This window comes from Pelobates fuscus, chromosome 12 (genome assembly GCF_036172605.1).
Source record: "Pelobates fuscus isolate aPelFus1 chromosome 12, aPelFus1.pri, whole genome shotgun sequence".
Classification (NCBI taxonomy): Eukaryota; Metazoa; Chordata; class Amphibia; order Anura; family Pelobatidae; genus Pelobates; species Pelobates fuscus.
This window is the reverse complement of record NC_086328.1, coordinates 108,845,317-108,856,089: the sequence shown is the minus strand read 5'-3', so window position 1 is coordinate 108,856,089 and position 10,773 is coordinate 108,845,317. Positions and strand designations below refer to the sequence as shown.

General features: G+C 39.8%; 1 protein-coding gene across 1 annotated transcript in view; it reads right to left on the bottom strand.

Moving 5' to 3' along the window:
• Positions 1-834: 834 nt before the first annotated feature.
• Positions 835-10,773, bottom strand: part of PRMT3 (protein arginine methyltransferase 3) — an 87,962-nt gene continuing 78,023 nt past the window's right edge. The window contains exons 14-16 of the mRNA XM_063438619.1: positions 7,513-7,563; positions 7,233-7,320; positions 835-1,065 (exon numbers count right to left, since the gene is read on the bottom strand). Coding sequence (XP_063294689.1) covers positions 956-1,065; positions 7,233-7,320; positions 7,513-7,563 — 249 coding nt within the window. The 3' untranslated portion in view covers positions 835-955. The remainder of the gene's footprint in view (positions 1,066-7,232; positions 7,321-7,512; positions 7,564-10,773) is intronic.

Sequence of the window (10,773 nt, the reverse complement as noted above, 5' to 3'; positions counted from 1 at the left end):
ATCAATAGGTAATGGTGCAGGAGCCACTGGTAATCATTACAACTCGCATCAAGCAAATCCAAGATGGGGTGCAATCATTGAACCGTCCTTTGAGGATGTGTTGTGTTGTTTGCCAGATATCTCCTAGCCCAGGGGTGCCCAAAAGGTAGATCCCAGATGTTTTAAAACTGCAGCTGCTATGGTGTTTTATCATTCTAAAGGCATGCAAAGCATCATCGGAGTTGTACTCCTACTATATCTGGAAATCTACCTTTTGAGCACACCTATCCTAGCCTTTTCTGACTACAATCCCTATCAGGCTCATCAGGGTCGCTAGCCGCTTAAATGGGTGGTAAAGTACATCCCTTACTTCCCTTGTGATGTGGAATAATAATGTAATCATGCTTCCACTTTGTCATATTTCACATTTAGAAGAAGTCAATGTTTTAGCAAAAACAACAAAAAAATAATCCATTTTAATTTTCTAGTTTCTTAAGGTGAAATAAATGTCTGTATATTTTATTGCTTATATAAAAATATATGACTCCACATTTATCAGAAGGTATTAATGAAATGCTGGAATTTGCAAATTAAAAACAAACAAATTGCTGAAAATGGGGCTAATATGATAGCACTAAAACAAAAATAATGCCTTGATATTAAAATGGTGACATTTTCAAAATGATCTGTAAAACGTACAGTCCCGGTCTCTGCCTGTTTTGCTGACCCTAGTGGAACTTTCTGTTCTGTTCTTTTGAGATTACTTGTGATTTTTCAAGTTGCCGATTAAGTGTGTAGCAGACCTTTAAATGATTGAAAAAAAACAACAAATCAATCTTCCTGGATATGATTTTCTAACATAACGGCATGTCTTTAAATGATCGACACATCTTTTGTCAATAAACAAGTTTATTCAAAGTAAAAAATATTTCAGAATCCGGTTACTAGAAGAACATTGGAGACAGCTGAATGGCTTCTACTGAAGAGAATATGTCTGTGTCACATTGTTTAATGAAAGAGTTATGATGAGAGAACGAGGGTCTTTTCTATTTTTACGGACCGTTATCTTGCCGTCCAAGACTTCGCCTGCAAGAGAAGAAATCATTTGATTGTAATCAAGGTCTGGGATAATATGTCACCCGTACCGATTGCGTTCTAAATTTAAATCTAATGTTCTAGTGAACGGCTCAGAAAAAAAATCTAAGCTGTGCGTCACGAGGAATGAAAAAAAAAAAGTATCCTTTCCTGACGAACAATGAAAACCAATACATAACAGTATAGACTGTAAACCTACACATTATAAATAGACAGAAGATCTATAATGACTTCACTGCGCTGTAGACATAGCACTTTTGGTACAACTCATTTTATTCAAAAGCAGAATTATCCACCAATTTAAAAGAAATGTATTTTATGTTAAATCTGGCAGCTGATATTCCAAAAATGACTCACTTTTGCACACCTTTTCGAACATAAAATCAGATAACTCAGATAAAATCATTTTGCTGAAGGGTAGAACGATTTTACAGAAAGGGCAAATCTCTTGGTTGCTGCGTTGACAAGTTTGGCAGTAAATGCGTGAGTACTGCATTGCGTGATTGATGACACGGAGCGCATCACAACATCTGCATGACTACACGTGTATCCGTGTCGTGAGCCAGACAGATATCTGGTTGCATAAGAGTTAATCAAACCTTCGCAATCCATGCGCACATTATTTAGCTTACGTTACATTATTTCAGCTCTCAATAATTGCAGAGCAACAATTTTATTACATTTCTGCAAGTTGTTTAAACAATGAACTTCTGAAAGTATATCCCCAATCCGATTTTTATTTAATACGTATATAGCCAGCTTAAAATAAAGCCTATACGTTAAAAAAAAAAAAAAGTTTTAAGAAAAGATAAACATTTTACAAAATATGCTCAATATAAATGAACACTATAGAACTCTTGGAACACTGCAGAGTTAAATATATAGATTGGAATTTGCAAACTCTTGGTCTGCGTCTCACAGTCGAATGAAACGGGAGCTTCATAACTACCCATGATCGTAACAATTAATCAGTGTCATGTAGATATCAAATGACTGATGTTTTCAGCTATTCGACTGCCCCCTGAGCTGGAAAGAAAGCTCTCTCTGGGATAACGCAGCATCACCTTGTCCCCATCATGGCCCCGCGGCAAGCTGAACACTGCACCACGGTGCTGCCGGGAGATTAGGACAAAATTAATTCAATTATAGTCTTTTATTCATCCCTGCAAGACTGGTTAATTGTGCTTACAAATAAACACACAGCAATTTGGCTGATCTTACGTGTGTGTTTAAATGGGTTTGTTTCTTGCTCTAATTTATCGCGTCTCTGGGAAAAAGGACCATCTTACATTACAGTGAAAATCTCTGCAGCAACAGAAAAGAATAATAAAATGTCAGGCTCGGATGAAGCCCCGGAAGGAGCATACGTCTAGTTCATTCAATGGTATTATGAGGACAAAGAGAACTCTGCAGCACAACAACATTAATAGCAAACTGAAAGGGAAATAACTAAAAATGAATCAGACACGCGTCTGCAGTGAACTGCACAGCAGGAATGCGGCAAAATAGCCTACACTCTAAGTATGTAGAGACATCCTTGAGTGGATACGTTTTTGCAGCACACCCTTGCACATTGCGGTACACCATAACACGCTTGACACTAATCGGCACACCTTTGTAGTACTAATATGCAGCCACACACTTTTGAACGCTTAACATGCAGCCGAACACCACGTGTGACTAGATGTATCGGCACATCCTACACACAGAGGGAAACCATGACATTTTCAATATGTGTAGCCAACTATGCTCTTGCCTTTTATAACTGAATGCATTACACTGCATGGATGTCCTCACTTCCTTAAACTCAACCTGTCCAAAACAGAACTTCTGGTCTTTCCTCCCTCAAGTGTTGCGCTACTCCTGGAGTCCCGTGTCTGTCTCCCTCCAAGTCAATGGCGCTACCATCCTCTCTGCCTAGGTGTTCTCTTTGACTACAACCTCTCCTTCACCCCTCGTGTCCAGTCGATCTCCAAATCCTGCCGCTTCCTTCTCAAACACATAGCTCGCATCCGCCCCTACTAAACACCAGATGCAGCTAAGGTGCTGGTCCATGCTGTTGTTCTTTCTCGCCTTTACTACTGCAATCCCCTTCTCAGTGGTCTTACGTGTTCCCAGATTGCACCGCTGCAATCTATAATGAATGCGGCGGCGAGGCTCATTTTCCGGTCCGCCCACACCTCCCCTTCTAGCAACTTATTTCATTACCCCTACTTATACCCTTTGTGTCACTATACCCCACTCCTTCTAGCATGTAAGCTCACTGAGCAGGGCCCTCAATCTCTCTGTTCCATGGTGTATGGACATTTTGTTCAGAATGTGGAGTGGATGGTATATAGACACAACAATCAGAATATAGAGCGGATGGTGTATGAATGAAAGGAGCAGAATGTAAAGTTGATGGTGTATAAATAAAAGGAGCAGAATGTGGAGCGGATGGTAAATGAATGAAAGGAACGGAATGTGGAGCTGATGCTGAAAGGAATGAAAAAAAGAAGAAAGCGGAGCAGATCTTGTATAAATGGACAGAGCAGAATGCAGAGCACATGCTAAATAAATGAAAGGAACGTAATGCAGGGCAGACGATAAATGAATGAAAGGAACAGAATGAGCAACAATCAGAATAAGGAGCAGATGGTGTATGAATGAAAGTAGCAGAATATACAGTGGATGGTTTATACATGAAAGGAGTAGAATGCGAAGCAGGTGGTGTATGAATGAAAGCAGTATGTGGAGCGGATGGTGTATGAATGAAAGGAATAGAAATGGATGGTAAATGAATAAAGTAGCAGAATATGAAAGGATGGTGTATGAATGAAAGAAGCAGAATGTACAGTGGATGGTGTATGAATGAAAACAGTAAAATGTACGGCAGATGGTGTATGAATGAAAAAGAGCAGAATGTGGAGCAGATGGTGTATAAACGGAAGGCGCAGAAAGCAGAGCAAATGGTAAATGAATGAATGAAAGCAGCAGAATGGACAGTGGATGCTGTATGAATGAAAGGAGCAGAATGTGGAGCAGACGTATAAATGAAAGGAGCAGAATGCGGAACGGTTGGTGAATAAATAAAGTACCAGAATGTGTGTAGAGGATGGTCTATGAATGGAAGGAGTATAACGAAGAGTTGATGGTGAATGAATGAAAGGAGCAGAATGTGCAGCAGATGGTGCATGAACGAAAGTGGCAAAATGCAGAGCAAATGGTGTATGAATGAAAAGAGCAAAATGTGGAACAGACAATTTATGAATGAAAGGGTAAGAAGCAGGAAAAGCACCACAACAATGCAAGGAGTAGAAGCCAAGCAGATGTTAGAGGAGAATTAGAAACCAGAGCTAGAGAGACTAGTGTAAGTAATATGAGGAGCAGAACCTATACTTATAGATATTACATGAGTGCAAGGAGAGGATGGCACCTGACATGTCAACCCTTATGTAAATGAATGCAAAATCTGAAGACAGAACAAAGGTTGCTTTTTAGTTTGTTTGTTTCTCTGCCAAGCAGGTATTTAATGGATGATGCATAGCAGAGAATTGCCAAGAAACGCTGAAGACCGGAACAAATGGAGTCAGAAAACCGTCTGATCGAGATTATTTTTAGAAGGATTCAGCATACTGAAAGCACAAACCGGTGCATTCTTGGAGCATGGAGTGGTGGCAATTCAGGTAACCTGGACGATGAGCCAATAAATCACATCAGCAAAATATATAAAAGGAAACTTAGTATTTGTAGAGAAGTGACTTCTGGACGTCAAATAAAGTGATACACCAGGAACTCTGTGCTCCAGGTGACGTGGTTACTGAAGGAGACACCAGGATCCGAGACATTACCACAATTAGGCATTAAAGCTAGACAGTGTCCAGAAATAAGCTCTAGATGTACCAACGATGTATAAATACAGCTCTTTGCAACTTTATTTAGTAAATGTCACCTAGGTAGATTTGGTAAATGTCAAAAGATAGGTCCCCAGAAATTGCAGAACTACAACTCCCATGGTGCTTTGCATGCATTCAGAATGACAAAGCACCATGGAAGCTGCAGTTTTAAAACATCTGGGGATCTACATTTTGGGTAGCCCTGTTCTAGATCATGGCGAGCATTATATTCCCTAAAATGACTCGTTTAATGTCTCACTACACAGCCCTGAGTTATGAAATGGCCTAAAAAAGTTTAATGTGTACGAAATTTACACAATTATTGGAGAATTCCACATAGATTCATTCTGCACACATACACATTTCCATGTTACTTGGTTGTATTTTTGTTTATGTAACTGTGCATTGCTTTACGTTGCTCCACATTTTAAAGCACGTTTTTCAGAGGAAAATTAAGAGTACCTATATCTCCACCAGGAGTGGGCAACTTTTGGCCCCTCCAGATGTTGTGGACTACAGCTCCCCTAATGCAAATACAGCCATGATGCTGGCGAAGCATCATGGGAGATGTAGTCCTTAACAATTAGAGTGTCGAAGGTTATCTACCCCCGTTCTACGCGTTTGGCTTTCTCACACACCATGTATATTCCATTCTGGCACAGAAATGTGCTACTTTAATCCAAAAACTAATTTTAAAAAATCCTGTATTCTCACAGCTCTAGATATTTCTGACATGTAATCTAACCAACTTTGAAGCGTGCAGATAATCCAGAGATTTCACACCACTGTGCTTTGACCTCTAGAACCTCCAGTGAATTGGAGTCTGACATCAGAGCTGACATCACAATTCACGAGGGAGTATGGCAGCATATAATCAATCTGGCACAAACGGCCTGGGTTTCACAAACAGAAGTGCAGGCCTACAGCCCGGACATGGTAAAGGCGATCTGCAGGAAATATTGGGAGCGCATGTCATTTAAAAGAGGTGCAGAATATGTCAGAAGAGAGACAATCATCCAAACTATCTTGCAAAGCCCATTTTAGCTGAACTAGTGGAATAGTAGAAGTACTTGGGTTTTAAAAGCCTCTTTAAAAACATACTGTATACAGTACATGATTTAGTTGGTATTTCAATGGGCAGACTATGTAGGAGATCATCCCAGGACTGGGGTTCCTAATCTTGTGGTGTGCCCAAGACCAATACGTTAAGTAGGAGTTCCTGTCCTGGACGGAAGCTGTAGCTATTTGCGTTTGCCACCTGGAAGTAATCTTGGACAGACCAGGACATATATGCCCCAGTGCTGACCTAAGAATAAAATACCCCAAATCCTAACCCACTTATCTTTGCCCTAAAAATAACGCCACCTCGATTTGCTAGAGACTCAACATTTGATCCTGTGGTTTACTAAGATGCATTGATGGCATTACTTTCCAGTAATACACAGGTTATCGTTATGTATCCCCTATCTAAAAACACACACACATTTTCCCTGCACTCAAACTTACGGCCATTAAATGTGGCAGGTGAGCTTACAGTTAAATGGTTATTGGAGTGATACTAAAAAACTTTAAGCTATTTAAATGTGTATAGGTATTTTGGATAGTGCACACGTATCTTTTTCTTTGATTTTTATTGTATGTATTGGTGCTGGTGTGTACTATAGTCACTGCTGACGCCCAGCAGTAGTGGGAGTTCGAGCGCACGGTTTGATTTTGTATGTTAGTATTTGCTTTTGTACTACGCAGCCATGTTAAAGTGCTGCTGCCCACCCCATGTGTTTCCTATTAATAGTTAATAAGTATGCAGGGGTTTAGAAAAATACCCCTCTTTATCTCATTAGAAATGTTTTTACCTGAATCTAAAAGAAGGAAGGTGAATTGTAAGTGTACGACTCACCTAAGAGGTTTGCCTTGACGTGGCAGGTGAGCTTAGTGACACTAAAACCCTCCAGTTATTTAAATGTGCATAGAAATTTGGGACAGTGCGCAAGTAATTTTTTCTTTAGAAAATATTTACAGGCTGCTGCCCGGTCTCTTGGACACATGCGTTAAAACTTACAATTTTATTAGAATAAAAGAATTGTACATAAGTGGATGGTTTTTTTTTTTTCCCGTTTTGCACTGACCACTTACCATAGTGGGCACTGACCACTTACCATAGTGGGCACTGACCACTTACCATAGTGGGCACTGACCACTTACCATAGTGGGCACTGACCACTTACCATAGTGGGCACTGACCACTTACCATAGTGGGCACTGACCTACCATGAAGACATTTACCTGCTTTAACAGAAATGGGCTTTTCGAGGATGAAGACTGTTTGTTTCCAATGCGTCTTGGAGCTCGAGGGGCTGGTGGAGAACGAAACCTATTGACACAGGATCCCAGATGAAGAACAGCATTTGTAATATCATGCTACATTAGTTTATCACATGAAACACACACACGCTAAATGCTTACAGCAGCAAAACAAGCTTCGCCCCCCCAAATACCCCAAGGCGAGAAATGAAATACAATTTCTTTACATAATTAATTTGGACTGCCTCGTGTTACTACTCACTGGCGTATGGCAGTTTTCCTCAAACAATACGTCAAAGTAACCGCAAAGAGCCTGGAAAAGAAAAAAAAAAAGACAATAAGTCAGCCGGGATGACGACAGCAGTGATAATCAAATTAAAATCAGACGTTGCCCAGCACTCTACAGCGTGATGTTTGGGCAAATGAGAGCGCATTAAGGAAATTTAGGTTCAAAGTATTGTAAATAAAAGTTTATCGGTAGTAACGAGTTGCACTTATTAGCAAAGCGCTAACAAGGGTTCAGTAATCAGTAGTAAAAGTTATCACTTTTTTATCACAGTTTTGTTTTGCATATTATTAATTGTACGTATTCCCAAAGTTTTTCTGGGAGAGGCGGTGGAATTAAATATATTTATTTCTATGCAAACAAATAAATAACTATAGATGAGCGCTTGAAAATACTAGAAAATCATTTGCTGGTGCAAACAAGAAAAGGCCGTCCTATCCGTTTAAAGCAAGGGTGTAAAATGAATACAGTACTAATATGAGTGCTGTGTTTAAATTTCTGTAATAAAAGAAGGCAATATTACTGCAGCCACAGCTCTGTGAGAAAAGCTCAGCGAAACGCGTTGATTAGGAAGCTTCCACAATATTTCGGCTGTGTGTTTCTCAAGTTCTGCCAGCCGGCAAATCGCCATTTGTGAGGTGAAATATCAGCACAATACAAACTGTCTGCGCCGCCCTCATAACTGATCTGAATGCTTGCATGTGGATACTAATGCACTTGTGGCCGTTTGTGGGTCTTTTCATTAAGTAACCCACCAATATTTAGTGTAAGGGTTTTAATATATTCCTTCTTTAAATTTGTCAAATAAACCTGCTGTGTTACGCTATGAGCACCTATATTTGATCTTCTTAAAGGGACAATATAGTCACCAAAACAACTTCAGCTTAATGAAGCAGCTTTGGTGTATAGAACATCCCCCTGAAGCAGTGGCGTAACTAACATTGCCGCAAGGGTCACACCTGTGACCAGACCCATCACTCCTGAAAGACCCCGCCCGTCCTGTCGACCCCTGCTACCATGGGCCGGCATAACTTCAAGGAAGGTGCACTATCGCAGTGGCCCAGGGCACGCAAATGCCGGGTTACCTGCAGGAGGAAGAACACAGCACAGCGCTCCCCTCCTGCCGGTCACAGCAAGCAGCGTGGCCAAGCTGCAGACTGTTGGTAGAGGTTTCCCTGTGTCTCTCTACCCGGTATGACAGGAATTGCTCGCTGAGAGCACTTCCTGTCCGATAAGGTACCGCTGTCTGCACCGCCATCCTTCATGGACAAGAGCAGGTACATATGGGGATGGGGGAGAGACACATGAAAGAATCAAACACATCCTCCATGTGTCTCATTCCCCCCTCCCAGCCCCTCTGTGTGTTTAACCCACCTCCCCCCTCACCCTCCCTGCACTGTTTGGTTGCAGTAATATTGGCTTATTTTTATTTACCGAAATGTATAAGTTTAATTTTTTTTTTACCATTGCTTTAAACTAATAGGACTGCGTTTTTTGATTGCACTCTGTATTTTTATCTGGGGAGTTTAATATTTTAGCGCTCATCTATTGTTATTGAGATTAGGCACTGAGGGGAGTGTCTGGTTTGAACTGTTTCTTTATTGAAATTATTATTTCTAATTATGTTTAGATTTTTGTTGTACTGTTTTATATCTTTAGTGATATTATATATTGTACTTTGCACTTTCGTGTTGGCTATTTCACACTTCTTGCTAGGACTGAAAATATAACACTTTGCACTAGATATAAATTATTACACAACCATCATCAAAAATAAAATACAGAAATAAACTCATTTAGATTTCATTTTTTTTTTATCAATGAAAAAAAAAAAAAAAGACGTTTCATTTCAATATGTATAAAACATGCAGCATCACAGCAAACAGCAATTATATTATATATAGAACCAAAAATAAAAAAAACTCACATTGGAGAATTTTGTAATAATAATTAAATTCATTTAAATGTACTTTATTTCTAAATAAAGATTTAAAATAAAATAATAATAACATCTGGCTTTATTTTAAAGAAACATTTTTTGTGTGTTTGTGATGGTCAGAACACTAAACCTATGAAATACCAGATGAGCCCTTTATATGTCACTGCCGCATTGCAGGAGTTACAGACATGTCATAGACATGTCATTCTAATATATTTATGTTTTACCTAGCTGCTGTAAGACACACAGGAGATCTACAGCAGAATACAGCATCCCACCTATTTATTGTGTAAATACTGGCACACAGGATAGCGGACAGTGGCAATATAAAAAAATAAGAAAACAACAGGTGAGTGAATATAGAAACACAGAATGTGACGGCAGATAAGAACCATTCGGCCCATCTAGTCTGCTCAATTTTCTAAATACTTTCATTAGTCCCTGGTCTTATCTTAAGTCTAGGATTGCCTTATGTCTATCCCACGCATGCTTAAACTCCCTCACTGTGTTGACCTCTACCACTTAAGCTGGAAGGCTATTCCATGCATCCACTACCCTCTCAGTAAAGTGATACTTCCTGATATATCCAGCCAAGCTCGGTACAGACGTATTCGCAGTCCTTTTTAAAGGTAGAAAGTGCCAAAAACCCATTGCGGGTTTCAATAATAATACCGGTAGTAAAGTGGAGAGAAACGCATTAATGTAAATAAAAGTAGTTTTTTTTCGCTAAACACCAAATTCTAAAGAACTGAAAACCATATTGAAATACAGAACTTGCTACTTGCACCAGTCACTTCCACCAGTGATATAAGAAAGGTCCTCTTAGGAGGTTCGCCAAGCCCTCCTGAGTTAAGCCCTGTGATGCTGGGCTAGCTCATTGGCTCAGAGCTTTAGCTAAAAAAAATATGGATTTTTAAAATAAAAAACTAGCCATTATAAACGCGCCTGTCCCTTCGTAATGACAGTTCCTCTAAATTGTGCAACGGATTTTTGAACCTATCAACGTAAAGAAAGAACAAAAGTATTTTGTGGTAGTTGTAAGACAATGTAACCGTCCATCCATTAAAACGGCAAAAAGGGACACAGTTATGTTTCTGTTGTAAATATTTGCGCAGCATTACAATTCTGCAAAGACACTGCCTCGCAATAAACCGAGCTTTCGGCCTTCGAAACAATACAAAGTGATTTGGCATACCCAACGGCGCTTTCCTGTGAGTCATTGCCAAGTCATTACTGGCATTTGTAAAATATCCTGGGTCCAGATTTGGAGTGAAAGGGAGGCAGTAAAAACTGAATGA